General features: G+C 39.3%; 2 protein-coding genes across 2 annotated transcripts in view; both read left to right on the top strand.

The window, feature by feature from the left end:
* The window catches only part of LOC125229918 (DCN1-like protein 4), a 373,938-nt gene that overhangs the window by 109,541 nt on the left and 247,211 nt on the right, over positions 1 to 17,186 (top strand). The gene's annotated exons all lie outside the window — the stretch shown is intronic.
* On the top strand, positions 14,811 to 15,965 carry LOC125229921. The gene has a single exon (XM_048134867.1). It carries the CDS (start codon positions 14,843 to 14,845, stop codon positions 15,425 to 15,427), a length of 585 nt encoding a protein of 194 aa, XP_047990824.1. The 5' UTR covers positions 14,811 to 14,842; the 3' UTR covers positions 15,428 to 15,965.

The raw sequence follows: 17,186 nt of genomic DNA, 5'->3' as shown, positions 1-17,186 counted from the left end.
GATTTAATTTATCGTCGCGTGTAGGCTGGCCTTAACCCTTTTAGGGCCGTTTAGTTTTAGAGGCTTTCGTCAGACTCGCCGAATTGAATCTGAAAAATTAAAAAAAAAAATGGGACCCAATACATACATTTCACGACTCTTTCCGATTTGCCTGCTATGAACGGTGACTTCGATTCGATGCGTCGCCAATGGACGCAGTTCCATAGTAAATGCAAGGCGAGTTATTGAGATTTAATTCGACGAGCCTAGTGGGTGGACGCCGATACGGAAACGATAGACAGAGAGATAAGTAGATAGAATTTCAAGTCGGTAATTTAACAGTGTAATTCGTTTTAAAATTAGAGTGTAATTGTTATTGTAGGACAGCGGCTTTTGGTGACGGGTTAGAATTTCACCACCCCCTTTTTTCCCGTGGGTGACTGAGTCGCAGAAGTCTACTAGGCGAGAGGCTGGCAACCTGTCACTACAATGTCACAATTTCGTTTTTCTTCAAACCCCTGATTGCCAAGGGGAGCACTGAAACTTGGATAGTTTCTTTACCCCTTTATAAATAAATAAAAAATCATTTATTTCTAGCCAATTATTGCTCGTACAGTTTGATTACATATGTTCATAAATAAATATTAAAATTAAAATCAAAATTATAATTAAATTACATTAAATTAACATTAACATTAAAAGATAAAAAACTATTAATTAAAAATAAAATTAACGTTAAAAAATAAAATTAACTATTTTTTTTATGGCAATACTTACTTACAACACAATAAGGCCGCCACTGCCCTTCTGGCTAGGCAGCTAAAAAGCGACAAGTTCGACATTGCTCTTATTCAAGAACCATACATTTACAAGGGAGAGATAAGAGGCTTAAATGGTACTGGCGGGACGATACTGTATATCTGCCCCGAGAGTAATATGAGGACATGTATTTATGTTAAAACCGGCATTGATGCTATGCTTCTAAATGCTTTCTGTTCCAGGGATCTGACCACGGTCAAGATCCTGAATAAAGGGGGGGGTAAGGCACTAGTCATCTCATCAGCCTACCTTCCCTACGAGGCGGCGGATCCCATCACCACACAACTGCGGGATCTTGCTGACTACGGCAGCCGGGCGAACACTGACCTGATCATCGGCTGCGATGCGAACGCACACCACGTCATCTGGGGAAGCTCGGATGTCAACAGAAGAGGAGAGAAGGTACTGGAATTCCTGGTAAGCTCTTCACTACAACTCTTAAATAAAGGCAATGAGCCGACATTCGTCAATGCTAGGCGAGGTGAGGTCATTGATATAACGCTAGCGTCCAACAACGCAAGTAATAAAGTCAGTTCATGGCATGTCTCTGGGGAGATTTCTTTATCGGACCATAGATATATATGCTTTAGGTATACCACTAAAATCAAAGTAGAAGTTATACTAAAACGGAATCCCAGGAATACCAACTGGTTATCGTTCAAGGATGACCTTAAGGCGGACCTGGGAAACCCCAATGGTAAGCTAAACTCTATTATTGACATAGAACTTGAAGCTGACAAAATAGGGCAAGCCGTCCATACGGCTTGGACAAATAACTGCCCGGAAAAGAAAATCCTGGCGAAGAAGGTACCCTGGTGAAATCCGGAGATAGCAAAACTCAGGAAAGAAACTAGGGCTGTCTTCAACGATGCCAAAAGAAGTAATGATTTTGAGCTCTACGCGCGAAAACTCACAGAATATAGCAAGGCAGTGAGGAAAGCGAAAAGGAAAGCGTGGAAAAACCACTGCGATCAAATCGGTTCCATTCCGGAAGGCATGAGACTCACGAAGGCACTAGCCACAACGAAGTCAGTCCCACTCACCTCTATTAGAAGGAGTGATGGTGGAATGACTGAAACGGGGCTAGAGACCCTCAAGGTGATGTGTGCCACACATTTTCCAGGCTCGATAATAAATCAGAGTGTACCAGACGATGAACCAATTAGTGTTACGGAACAGTGCACTCGCACGACCAGGCATAATTGGGACACGTCGAAAAAGGTAGTAGACCACAACAAAATACAATGGGCATTATCGACATTTCAGCCATATAAAGCCCCGGGGCCAGATGGAATCTACCCCATACTACTACGAGAAGGCGCTAACGTACTTATACCCCACTTGAGTAGACTGTACAAAGCGTGTATTGCCTTCGGACATGTACCACGTGCATGGAGGTTAGTAAAGGTAACATACTTGCCCAAACCAGGCAAAGAGGATTACACAGAAGCCAAATCATATAGGCCCATAAGTCTATCATCATTTCTCCTTAAAACTTTGGAGAAACTGGTGGACAGACACATCAGGGATGGTCCGCTCAAGAGACATCCACTACACCGCTTGCAATGTGCATACCAGCCGGGCAAGTCCACGGAGACAGCACTACACCTGGTGACAACTAGAGCGGAGCAGGCCATAGAAAACAAAGAACTATGTCTTGCTGCATTTCTGGATGTCGAAGGTGCCTTTGATCGCACCACATATGGTGCAATCAATAATGCTGTACTCAAACATGGCATAGAACCTACCATCTGCCGCTGGATAGGTAATATGTTGAACAGCCGGCTAATTAAGTCCTCCCTCATGGGGGAAGAATTACTAGCCACAGCAACAAAAGGTTGTCCACAAGGTGGGGTTCTCTCTCCGACTCTATGGAGCCTGGTAGTGAACTCACTTTTGGAAGAACTAAATAAGGGCCCAGTATATACAGTGGGTTATGCAGATGATTTAGTGATACTCATAAACGGGAAATTCCCGGGAACGGTGTCAGAAATCATGAATACAGCACTGAGGCAAGTGGAGAGGTGGTGTAACCACCAACAACTCTCCATCAATCCAGGCAAAACAGTGGTAGTACCGTTTACCAGGAAAAGGGCCCTTACTGGCATGGAGCAACTAAGGCTCTATGGAAGGGTACTTGAACTTTCCAATGAAGTGAAATATCTAGGGGTAACACTAGACAAAGAACTGAACTGGAAAAGACACGTCGAACTGACCACAGCCAAGGCACTTAGAGTGTTTGGAATGTGTAGGTCAGCTTACGGCAAAACATGGGGTTTAAACCCAAAGGTACTAAGGTGGATCTACACCATGATGGTGAGACCTATAATCCTGTACGGAAGCCTGGCCTGGTGGCCAAGGACATTACTGAGCACATGCAAGGATGTCCTCATGAAGGTACAAAGGACAGCATGCATGGCTATAACGGGTGCGTTCAGAACGACGCCAACAGCAGCATTGGAGGTACTATTGGATCTCCCGCCGCTACATCTAGTGATACAGTCTGAGGCACTGAAATCGCTACACCGGCTGGCTTTAACAGGCCTCTGGAGCGATAGCATGCCGAAGACTAAACACACAAGCATGGAATACAACAATTCTATGGGAAGGCTGATGAGTATGGGCTGCGACAAAATGCAACCGAAATTCATCTTCCACAAAAACTTCAAAACCAAAGTCCATACTAGAGCCGAATGGAAGGAGGGTCTGGAGACACCCACCCCTGATGACAACACCATCATCTGGTATACAGACGGGTCCAAGATGGCATCTGGTACGGGCGCAGGCATTTATGCAAATGACTACAGTGGTAGTATCAGCATGGGCAATTATGCCACGGTCTTCCAAGCCGAGACATATGCAATAATTGCCTGTGTACATGAGAATATAGTTAGACAAATCCAAGGTAAGACTATCTATATACTCAGCGACAGTCAAGCGGCACTCAAAGCCTTCACATCGCCCAGAGTTACCTCTAGACTGGTATTAAACGGCATCCAAGCTCTTAACAAGCTTGGAAGGCAAAACAAGGTGCAACTGGTATGGATACCGGGGCACGAAGGCTTCATTGGCAATGAAAACGCTGATGAACTTGCCAAGGCCGGATCTGAAGACAACTTCATAGGTCCGGAACCTTATGTGGGCCTTTCACAAGGAACCATCAGAATGGCTATGAAAGACCAAACAAAGGCTAGTCACCAAAAAGAGTGGGATGCCCTGGCTGGTCTGAAGCATTCAAAGCTCTTTATGCAGAGGGTAGACTCTGGATGGAGCAAAAAGCTAGGGAAGCTAGGCAAAAGACAACTCCAAATTATAACGGGGGTGTTCACAGGCCATTACGGGGTCAAAGGAATTTTGGCCAAGATGGGGCACGCCGACAACACTGATTGTCGCATGTGTGGCGAAGAGGAAGAGACCGTCAGACATTTAATGTGTGAATGTCACGCCCTCGCCAGACAAAGAATGAAGAACTTTGGAGCAGGCTACCTGGCACCGAAGGACTTCAGAGAGCTACCCATGAGCCTCATCATCCGATACGTGGAGATGGTCGAGAAGCTCCTGAATAGCTGAAGGATATTAGGATCGTAGGGGGTAATTGCACAAAAGATCCCGATGGGTCGAAGTGTATCCGTAAGGGCCCCCGCAGATTTAAGATAAGATAAGATATGGCAATACTTTGAGTTACTCATACTAAACCTTCTGCGCCCTTAATGTTGCTTCTTTTAAAATATTGGCTTCTCGCCAATTTTGAGGAAGGAAAACGTAAAAATAGGGAAAACATTAAATAACGTTCAACTCATTTGTCAATTATTTACTCGTATTCTTTATCTCTCTGACAGTTCCATTGCAATTCGCCATCGAAAGCTGAATCCGAAAAAATATTTAACAGAAATAATAACAAAAGTTATTCTATTTATAAACAATATTCATAGACACGTGTAACCGGTATTTCCTTTTCTTGATTTAATTTGATGATCCTTTGTCCATGATTAAAAATCTGTGATTTTTGTATTACCTACTTTGGATGTTTCGTTATTTAATTTTACTTTTAACATTTGATTCAAATTCAAATTCAATTCAATCAAATTATATAATAATTACAAGGAAACTGGCCTGTAAATCTATTGGATCGCGTAAACAATAAGATCATGTAAGGTACATCGGGGCAAATCTCGACTGGGGGGCAATTGTAACTAATCCATTACTTTCATTATTGCACTATGATGTTGAGTTCTACATTTGTATCCACTGAACGCGCCTATTATATAACCCTGTGGTGGACACTCTATTTAATAATGCAAACATTAAATCATGGAAAAAATAGACCAGTTACATTTATCCCCCAGTCAAGATTTGCCCCGCTGTACCTTATACACATAGGTACATACACAAATCCACATCTGAATTCCTGAAAGGAGTAGGCAGAGCATAAATGAAACTGATCAAATTTTAGTGGCACTCTTACGCCGTGGCTTGCGTGGGCGACGGTCGCGCGACGGCGATGCGACGCATACGAAATCAAACCTTATCGATATGGAAGTAGACGATGCGATGAGACGCGACGGCGACGGTCGCGCGACCGTCGCCCACGCAAGACACAGCGTTATCAATAAAGAGGCTGAAAGCAAACAAAATTGTAGAAATGTATATTGTAATAATATTTTCATCACACTCGCTCGTAAACAATGTTCTAACATGCCGCATACTGATACGTAATGAAATGAGCTATTTTACCGCCCTATGGCGGTAAATTGAATACCTGGATGGGCTTTCCACGACCTGTCAAAAATTACAAGATGGCGGACGAATGTTCGAAATGTCAGCGTCGGTATTTCAACACATTTAGTTTAAAATTTGGTTATTACTTCGCGAGTGTGATGAAAAACATTGTGTTTATCACGGGCGGCTGATGGATTACGAACGAGAGGCTTTAATAACTCGAGTTCCGCTTTCCGCCCTTAAGAGGATACGGTAGCGAAAATGCTAAAATGGAAAGGAGCTCCCCTTTCAACTTGGGAATTTTAGTTAAATGTACAAGTGTTATTAACTAGATTTATCGAAAAAAAATTGTCCATTAAGAATAAGACCGTTTTCACATTATCCGATCCGACATCGGATGTCGGAAGGATTTCAATAGAAAAATCCAACATGGCGCCTATAATGTATGGGATATCGGTCCGACATCCGATATCGGATCGGATAATGTGAAAACGCACTAACTCAGTTAAAAGATATTTCAAAAAAATCTTTAAAATCGAGGTTCCGCTCTCGACTCTTTCCTCCTCCAAAACGTAATCAATCGGAACTAAATTTGAGAATCTGAATAACAATGAAATAATCTATGTCGGACCGTTTAGCTTTTTTGGTTAATTGTTACCAATCTTGAGTATCACACCTTTTTTTGCGCCACAATGAAAAAGGCCGTTTTTGAAAATTTTTGATTGGCTCTAGAGTCTTTAAAAAGCAGAATATCAAAAAAATCAAAACGGTCCGACACAGATAAAAATAATAACTATCTTCAAAAACCAGGAAGGAAATAGTCGAGAGCGTTTGTATGGAGAATTGACCCCTACCGTATCGTCTTAATACACAATGTAATATTTAGCGGTCAGTTTCAATGTTCCAATATTACACAAGTATATATATTATACAACTAACCAAATCAGTAGCAACTCTAGCAACCCACAATCGCATAACTGGGAAGGGTCGACAATATTCAATACATGTTTAGGGCCCAAGTATTTCTAATATCCGTATCGGCTGTCGGCATGTCCGACATTGTGGTTTCTGTAGACAAATGTAGTCGGAAGGAGAAATTTTAATATACCAGTGTTCTTAGACACGTAGGTATAGGTAGAGCGCATAGTGATCCTGCTAAGCCGCGGTCCTGGGTTCGAAGACCCTCAACCTTCTGTTCTTACTGCTAATACCACCACTGCGCATCGTTTCTTCGATCAATGTAATGTATCTCCCGATACATAATATATATTGTTTATTTACAACTAAAATAAATCCTCTTCTTTTTTTTATACTACGTCGGTGGCAAACAAGCATACGGCCCGCCTGATGTAAAGCGGTCACCATAACCTATGGACGCCTGCAACTCAAACAGTGTCACATGCGCGTTGCCACCCCATTAGAAACTTGTACATTCCCTTTTGCTGTGTTGTCTACGCATTGGCTTCGGCCCCGCGTACGCCTCCCAAAGGTCCGGAACACCATTGTTCCGTGATGGAAAAGATATTGAGCCTATTATTCGTCTCACTGTCCTAAAGATACAAAAGGAACAAATATCGGTGCTCATCACACAAATAATTGCCATTACCGGTATTCGAACCCAGTACCGCGGCTTAGCAAACCGGTCGGTCTCGGAAGCATAAAACGCGATGATTTCCAATATTTTACATTATTTACAAACAAAACGTGTTTGTTCAACAATTTTCCCCTGAGCGGCCTTCTCTTCAGGAAATATTTGAGATATCCTAAGCACACACTCGTAAGGTTCGGACAAACAGATGACCTCTCTTTACGTGACATGGGTAAATTAAGTCATAAAAATATTTATCTGTTTCAATACGAATTGTTTTAGAGAAGAAGGTTGTTTATATAATGTCTCAGGAAAATGGCCAAAACAGAGATTTGAACTATTCTCTAAGGGATACACGATCCAATCACGCAGGATGATAAAATGACGAATCCATTTCATGATTTCTCTAGAAAATTTGAGTTATTTCACCAAATTCCTGACTATGTCTACTTGTCTAGTCTAGTGGAATCACAAAATCGGCCGAAAAACGCGTCACGCTTTTTGTCATTTCACTAGATTTTTATAGCGATTTGATAAAATCCCTAAATCACGACAGTAACTTGACGAAACAAACATAATGTTGTTTACATTATTTTATCACATCACTAAACAAGTTTATTGAAAAGGCAAAAATCTTAGTTACAGCAGAGTTAATAACGCATAACTTTTAAAACACCAATTTTTAGTGTAAAAAAATGTTTACATTTCAAATCCAATTATTTTTTCATCTTCTCTATATATATAATTTCGATGAAAAAACGTAACGCAATTAATTCGAAAATATGATGGAAACATATGAAAACTGGTTCCCAGCAGAGTTCCATTTTCGGATCATTTCATCGGGTATCCAATCTCGCTGTATTGTTATGAAAAATGGCTGAACCTTTTTTTATAATTTAATAACAAGTCGCCGTGAACATGAAACTGGATATCTATTTGTGCTTTTAATTCAGCTGGGATGAGTTTTATTTTGTTTAAATTTTTTCGACATATTTGTTGATATTAGGTATTTTTTAGGGCTAAAGGTACAATAGGAACCCTTATGGCGCCGCTCTGTCCGTCTGTCTGTCTGTCCGTCTGTCACATTACTAAATATCTCGAGAATTAATATGGTATCGACTTAAAATTTGGAATAGTTATGCACATTGTTAACTTCTACGAATTGGAAGTATTTTTTATTTTATTTATTAATATTAATTACAGAAAATAGCCAAAATGAAAGGGGGCAAACTGTAACGCCATGTCTTGCGTGGGCGACGGTCGCGCGACTGTCGCCATCGCATGGTCTACTTCCATATCGATAAGGTTTGATTTCGTATGCGTCGCATCGCCGTCGCGCGACCGTCGCCCACGCAAGCCACGGCGTAAATGTCGAGTTACTAGGTCAAGTGGGGTATCGTTAGAAATAACTCAAATTGTACATATCAAAACTATTTTTTTTGTAGTGGAAAATAATTATGAAGGAAAATGTAAAAAAATACCGTTATCTTACCTTACCTTTTGCCTTTTACCTTTTTGTTATCTTGCCTTTTGTAAAAATAAAAATCGTGAGAAGTATTCCTACTGAATATCATCTTATATACAGCCATGTCACAAGTCGGTTACATCACGAGATAATCCAAGCAATATTGAAGAAACCCAGCGAAATATTAATAGAAACGGTTCGCTGATTACAAAAAGGGCAATTAGGAAACGTTTGAGATAATTATTTGATCGAAATACAAGGAAAACGATGGACTATTATACAATTCTAAATGAAAATGGTTTTGGAGTTCATAAAGTTCAAGGACACCATTTAATTTTCATCTTATAGATGTTTTTAACCCCCGATGCAAAAACTACGGGGTATTATAAGTTTGACGTGTGTGGCTGTCTGTTTGTCTGTATGTGTGTGTGTGTGTCTGTCTGTGGCATCGTAGCTCCCGAACGGATGAAACTATTTAGCCCTTAACAATTCCTAAATCTACATTAATAATTTTCTCGTAAGTGTGTAATATTTTACACCAAAAATTATTTCCCATTTCCAAAAGGATTGAATGCTACAGTTTCTCTCACTGATGAGGAAGTTCTCCTTAGGGATAAGGAAACCCTTTGTGAGGATTACTTTGCTTTGCCGCGCCATTTGAGAAGAAAATTGAACCTTCTAATAAGGAAACTGGCAAGTGTGCTCGGAAAATGTTTATGGTAGGAATTGAGTTACTGCCCAATAGGGGTACAAAAACGTGTAACATTTTTTATGCGCGTGTTTAAACCCATAATAAATAATAATAATAAATATTGGGGCACCTTACACAGATCAACTTAGCCCCAAACTAAGCAAAGCTTGTACTATGGGTGCTAAGCGACGATATAAATACTTAAATAGATAAATACATACTTATGTACATAGAAAACATTAAAACCGAAATAAATTACACATATGAAAGAAAAAGTGACCAAGTCCTCTGGTGCCTGAGGCTGGAAACGAACCAGCGTACTTTCCAATCGCGGGAAATGCCTCTTAATCCGCTCGGCCACCCAGGTCACAGCTGTCGAGGTCGAAATTATCTCTCATATGAGTAATCTATACAAGGACTCGTAGCGCCCTCTGTCCACCCCTAGGGCAGAACGGTATGGTTCCAACCTCAGGCACCAGAGGACTTGGTCACTTTTTCTTTCATATGTGTAATTTATTTCGGTTTTAATTTATATACATAGTAGTGTGACTACTTTAAGACAGCACAAGTTGAAATATTTTCAATAGATTATAATTTGACTTGTGTTCATTAGCATAGAAAACATCCATGACAGGAAGAAATATCTGTGCTCATCACACAAATAAATGCCCTTACCGGGATTCGAAGGAGGATAAATAGTTAATCAATATACTTAAGTGTTTTTAAGTTGTTATAATAATACTCGCATTTGCCCGCGGCTTCGCTCACGTTAGAAAGAGACAAAAAGTAGCCTATGTCATTCTCCATCCCTTCAACTATCTCCAATTAAAAAATCACGACAATTCGTCGCTCCGTTTTGCCGTGAAAGACGGACAAACAAACACACACACACACTTTCCCATTTATAATTATTAGTATGGATTCTGCTCTTACAGTGTTCTGTGAAGTGCCCAAATAACTGTCGGGATATTCATTTCATATTTCTAGAAAACAATACACGGAACGGAAACGGAACTGTACTCATAATAACATTAAAAATACGCGGATAAATATCTCTTTATTTACGTCTGCTTGCATATGAAAATGCAGCGATAATACCTCATAAAATATTATGCAATATAAAACGCAAGTACACAAGTGATCTTCTTTGTCAACTTTAATTTCGCTGGAAACTTTTATGTCCTCATAAAGTGAAATATTAACACATTCACTGCGCTCGTGAAATGACGTCCTTTGGGAAGGTTTTATGTCGCATAAAATGTCTAAGCTGCAATAGTGCTAGTTTAGATTAAAAGGGATTTTAGCAGAGAATAGTTGTAAAATTTTCGAATCCCTTACAAACGTAGTGACACTGTGAGTGTAGTGTGTTTGGACAGACCATCGAGTGTGAACGCGACCAGTGGTAACGCAGCCGACGCGCGCGAAGGAGGGTAGATCGCGCGCTGTCTATACAACTTTAACATCCACCCGCCTTCGTCAGTTTTTCCGTGATCATTAGGGTGTTTCATTTTTCCAAAATTTTGATTTATCTTTGACTTCGCTTTTCTTCTTGTTTCTACACCTATACAGAGCCCATATACCAAAAATCAGGGAAATCGGACAATATTTAGAGGTCGCACACTATGGCAACTTTTGTCTGAAGAAGTTAGTATGGGCGCAGGAAAGGCTAGAAACAAAACTTATGTAACTTTTTGTAGTAGGTGGTTTAAAAGTGATTTTAATGAAAAGTTTTTATATTGAAGCAAGTTCTTTAAAAAAAAATACTAGTTGACGTGGCATTTAGTTTCTAGGCAAGGTTCCTTATGGTATTTTTTTGGACGCTCGACTTCCTTCTAAGGAACAAGTTTTTTTGGTTTTTTGTCCTGTTTTTGGCATGAAGCAGTGGTCTCTCGGCCCTCTCGGGGCACTGATAACAGGATAGGTGGATGATATCAAGCGGCACATTGGCTATCACCAGGTCCGCCATGGACCGGCTCGGCAAAATATGGAGAATCTTCATCACAAATGCCACTAAAATGCGACTTGTCAGGGTATTAGTATCTCACAATTTTCCTATATTTCTTTACGGTGCTGGACTTCAAGGGAAAAGAAGATAGATTTCCTAGAAATGTGGTGCTTCAGAAGAAAGCTAAGAGTATCCTGGACAAGGTTCAGATGCGATGGACCAGCCAAGTCAAGGCTGCACTTAGTGGCCCACTCTACGAATGCGTAAGGAATGTCGATGTATTGTTAAGCTTGCTACCACCCCTGATGTGACGACCACGACCACTCTGCCAAGAATGTGACGACAAAGAAGAAAACAAGATCGTTCTTTGACTTAAGTATATTGACCGGGATATAGACCCTACTTACCTTTTTGATTTTTGTCTTCGAACTATTTAATGTCCAGGATGTTAGCGATTATTGTACCCTTAACACCATACTTGGTCGATAGTCTAACAATAGTCTATCATACTGCAAAGAAGAGTAAGTATACCTATATATTTAATAATAAAAATTATCGCTTCAGTCAAAGATGAAGAGCAAAACGGTTCTCGCTGAAAGTCGTCGAACATCACAGAAAATGCGTTACTACTTGCGAACAAAAGATAAGGTTGCGGCTTACACATGTAAGCTAAATGATGATGATGACTTATTCTATCAAGAATGGATGTTACAACTGTTGTATTTTAAGTTTAATAAGTTTACTTTTACTTTCAAATAAGTTACAACTACTCTATTGTTTTATTTGAAAATAAAATTGAGTAACATTACTTTTTAGCGACTTTTTTTCAAACTGTTCATCCAGTGCGACCTCTAAACAACGTCCAAATCACTTGAAATTTGGTATATAGGCGTTTAAGATAAGCTAGAACCGAAAGCCGAGCGAAGTCAGAAAAAATATCACAATTTTATTTTTCCCATACAAATATGAAACACCCTAGTGATCATGATGCATGCAACTACGTCGAAATATCGGGAGCTCGACAAAAATCAAAAAGGTAATCACGGTCTATATCCCGGTCAATATAAGTCTAATGAATCCCTGATTTCTAAAATTTGCTGAGGTAAGATGAGGAAAGATAAATACTGGGGCAAGACTAAGTGCTTTTTCACATTATCCGATCCGATATCGGATGTCGGAACGGATAATGTGAAAAATCGGTTTCCATACATAACAGGCGGCATCTTGGATTATTTCTATTGAAATCTTTCCGACATCCGATATCGTATCGGATAATGTGAAACCAGCCAAACACTTGTAAAATGCTTTTTCAGTAAAATAAACTTCTTCTTCTAAAATCTTAATAAGTATTAGGCCCACCTAACTTTACAGATCTAAATGAAAATCAGGGTATAGGGGCTAGCCGAAGCGATTTAAAGTCTCGAGTTTTGCAATATTTTGAGTTACACACGGTGATTCTACATCATGTCATCATACATGTAATAAAAATAATGAAAAGCGATAAAAAAGTTAATTACGATACTTAAAATTTCATAACACCCTCAGAATGGTTTTTCTACATATAACTCCCGATACGACTGCGTGCAAATACAGTTACTTACTTAAAAATACAGTTACACAGATATTTATAATATTTTTTCTACTCGTCGTCTGTAATCTGTCAATTAGGACACCACAGACTAAACTATAAGTACTAACTTTTCAGTGTTGGATACTCTATGGCAGTTCCGACTCAACTATAATATATCATTATAGATGAATTTAGTTAACTGTAATAATTTCAAAAATAGAACTTCATACAAGTTCTATACTAATTTGCGATACCTGGCCAATTTTTTTGCATCTGAAACACATTTTTTTTATCTATCGCGTTATCGACCAATCAGAGACGACTATTACAAACAATTGGTTGCTAGGTAATTCGATGTTGATACAATAGTGATATAATTAAGCTTTTCACTCTCGTACCGTACTATTAGGCCACTCAGCAAGCTTCGTGGCCTAAACATGGTACTCGACTGAAAAGCTGTGTATTATATCACGTTTGTATAATAGTACATTACGATACAAGTGCGTAAAAAAGGAAGTTCGAAACGAGTGGCGATAAATTAAAACACGACCGAAGGGAGTGTTTTAAATCGACACGAGTTACGAATTTCCTTTTTGCACGTGTATCGTACGACGTTTTTCAGTACAGATGAGCCTCCGAAGTTTCGACCTGGCATATAATGAACCACTTCTCGCACTAGTGCGTAAAAAAAACACCATCTGTGCTGAAAAATACTATTAATTTATTACAGACCTGTTTCATATTGCGTAATCCACCCATCTAATTTAGGCAGCTGTGGTGGTGACTGGCCATAATGATACCGCCAAGGTGCAATCCATGCATTATGCATGCATTGGTAACGGGGGCCATTGTCACTGCGTTTTAATTACTGCACTATTAGTCTAGTCAAAGAGGCTATTGTATTTGTGAGTGCAGTTTTATAGTTGTGATTAGAAAGAGGACAGACATACTTTCCATAGAGGAACACCTCGAAGGATCTTTTTTTTTTAATTGTAGACTGATCAGCGATTGACCCTAGTCACACCTGATGGAAAGTGAAGACAGAGTCTAAGATGGAGCTCGCCGATTCAGTAATAGCCTATTCACTCTTGCTTTAAAGAGACCGAGGTCGTATTTATCTGGGAACACAGATGGTGGAAGCGCATTCCATTTGCACCTATCCAATTGCACCTATCTAAATGATTAACTAACTATATGGCCTGAAACTTAGTATTAACCTAGATATAAGTAATTTGTGTGCCCTGAACATGGTGTCATGGAAGCTATTTGTAAAATTTTAAGATCCTATGTACATGACTTTTACAAATAAACATCTTATCTTATCTTATCTTATCCATTCCTTTGCAGTCCGCATCACAAAGGATGAGGCAAATCGTTTTGTGCGGACAAATGGAATACTAACCGCATACGGGTGCATTCAAAATTATATTTGGACTGGACAGTCAAAAGTAGGTGTAGGTACTTCTATTGCTTTCAGTTAAAAAGAATAGTAAAAGTAGTAAGTAGAAGGATTCGGCCGCGTCTCAATGTTTCCGTCTCTTTTTGTTTATATTTTTGCCAAAGCAGGATACAATCTGGTGTCTCCAGCTCTGGCTAACATGATCGTCAAATACTTATCTACAAAAAAATTCCAAACCAAAAGTCTCAGCTTGTATTTTAATGATAATTAAATTACTTACTTTAATGTTGATGCTACCGATTTCCTTATATAGGTCAAGGCAGTCCATTAGTCTGTATTAACACACCATTGTCACAACTCAGCCGAAAAGCAGCACAAAAACAAATAAGCAACGGCGAAAGAAATTTCACCAAACATGAATATTAACCCAAGCATTGTCGTAAACGATACTTGACATGCTGCGCACGCGCCGCTAACAATGACACCTAATCGGCAACCATTACACAACGATGATCCTCGCTTATAGGCCAATGTCGCGCTTACTCGGAATATCGATCGAGATGACACATCCGGACTAAACGGAAAACAAAATCAGCCAGGAATATGTATAAAAGCTGACTCTAAAACAACACAGCATCATTCGAGTTCCAACATTCGAAGAAGCAACATGAAATCCTTCGCTTGCGTTCTTCTCTTAGCTGCGGTGGTTGCGGCTGAGCCACCGAGCTTCAGATCAAGATTCTTCCAAAGACAAGAAGCTGAACCTACTACTCCTAGAAACGAGGAAGCTCCTTACCCAGCAGCAGGTTACAAGCCGACCAAAGAATTCAAACTCCCATCAAGAGAAGCTGCCCCACCTGCGACTTCCTACGGAGTACCTTCAGATAGCTATGCAGTTCCATTCCACACTTTCAACGCTCCGCAAACTGAATACGGAGTACCAAGAAAGAGTGAAGAGCCTGAGAGAGAGAAAGAAGATAGAGAAGAAGTAGAAAACTTGAAAGTAGAAGGTTTGCCGAAGGAGACAAAAGGCAAGCTGCAAAAAGACTCTGAGTTCATAAACGCTAATGGTGCCTACTATGTGTTGCTGCCGGATCTTCAGCTCCAAAGAGTTCAGTACGAGACCCAGAACGACATTCGCAATATGGCGTACACTGCTCGTCTGCAGTACAGGAACGAGGACCGAGCCCCCATATATGTGTACACTGCTGTTCCTCAGTACCAGAATGCTGCTTACGTCCAAGTGCTTTAAGTTTTTGATTTTCGGAGCCAAGTTGTGTTTGAAAAATTTTTTTTATAAGACAATATAAAGCTCTCTTAGGGCCACTTGAACCAACGAAAATGGAGGGCTAACCCGAGGGTTTACCTTACCCACAATTTTATATGGAATTTGACAGATAGCCCACTAACCTTGAGTTAAGTGGTTGGTGCAAGTGGGTCTTAACAAGACTCAACAAGACTTGATAGACAGACTAGCATTGCTATAGCATCATGAATTCACGAATGCGACCACTGTATAGTTTATTCGTACTGATCTCTCTTAAATACAAATAACGTGTAATTCTGTCGAATCAGTGCAAATTATGCTTTGCCTGTTATACTTATTATTTACACATTGTGTCAGATTTTATCGAGGTGGAAAACAGCCCTTATTTATAAAAAAATTTGCAAACTGCACATATAAACACAACCATCAACAATTTGAGATTATAAAGGAGACTGAAGCTTCAAGTTCGGCCGTTTGCCAAACACTCGTGAATAAAAATAACAATAAAAGTGTTGTACATTAAGCCCCTGTTTCATTCCTCCCCTTATCATTGTTAGAATGGTTTCGCTTTTTCCAACTTTTTCGCTTAATTGACGTACAAGATGACTAACCAACGTCACAATCGCTTACGTTTCGTAGCTAGCTGTCCCTATCGCTCTTCTGTAGTGCCGCGACAGAGACAGACTGCGTTTCGTAGCGTCAATGATTGCCACTTCGTTTAACACGGCAGTGTTTGTACGCTCTTTGAATTCATACAATTCTTTTCTTTTTTTTTCAAAGAGTAAAGACCATAAAACAGAACTTTTTTTCACAAAAGACTTCGCTATTGGTGTATTTGTATGATAATGAAGTTTGGTCATTTCTGAGCACCATTATTGTTGTGCTACTTTTCGGTTATGAAATATTGCTTGAAAGAATTTACTAAGTTGTTCCACTTTGGCTGTGTAACAGGACAATGAGTAAATGCTTGTGTTTGACACTTTTAAGATGAATGGTATGTGTACATACCACTGTAGGTCACTGTAGAACTACGTCGTAGTGAGGTTAGAAATCAGATTGTGAGAAATTTCTTACTGTTTGTTATTTTGACATGGTTGTAGAGTGGCCTAGGGTTCCAATTGGTTGACTGTACTTGCAATACCATGACCAAAACTATTTTGTTTCTTGTAACAATGTCATATTTCATATAGCTACCAAGCATGATTGATATAGTTTAGTTTAGTTTAGTTTTATTCATTTCATAATGATAAATTACATTATAAATTATGCTATGTTAACCTATATGAATTTACATTATTATCGTCAATATAATTATTTCACATGCATTCATTCAATTGTATAATATCAATAATAATAATCAAAACAAAAAGAGTTAACATAAAAACGAATTTAAACTAAAAAAATACATAATGGAATACATTTCAAATTAAAAAATCTAATAGGTAGGTATAGATATCTCATAATAATGATCGTCATATTAAAACTAAGAGCATTAATTAAGAAAATCACAATGTCAAATAATATAAATTTGACATAACATAGGTAGTACTGTCACACGAGAAGTAAAATACATTTGCACCCGAGTGTAACACAAAACTTTTCTCCTCACATAGCGAGGAAAGTTCAACGCAAAAAACGCGTTTATCACGGCTTCCAGTACATCTATAGGTGGTAAATCATCTTAATCACTAGATTCACCCAGTTTTATCAATTTTAAAGCAGAAAATTGGTCTATATTCAAGGT

The sequence above is a fragment of the Leguminivora glycinivorella genome, chromosome 9 (assembly GCF_023078275.1).
Source record: "Leguminivora glycinivorella isolate SPB_JAAS2020 chromosome 9, LegGlyc_1.1, whole genome shotgun sequence".
NCBI classification, from domain to species: Eukaryota; Metazoa; Arthropoda; class Insecta; order Lepidoptera; family Tortricidae; genus Leguminivora; species Leguminivora glycinivorella.
The sequence above is the reverse complement of the archived record's forward strand: the minus strand, read 5'-3'. Positions and strand labels throughout refer to the sequence as shown.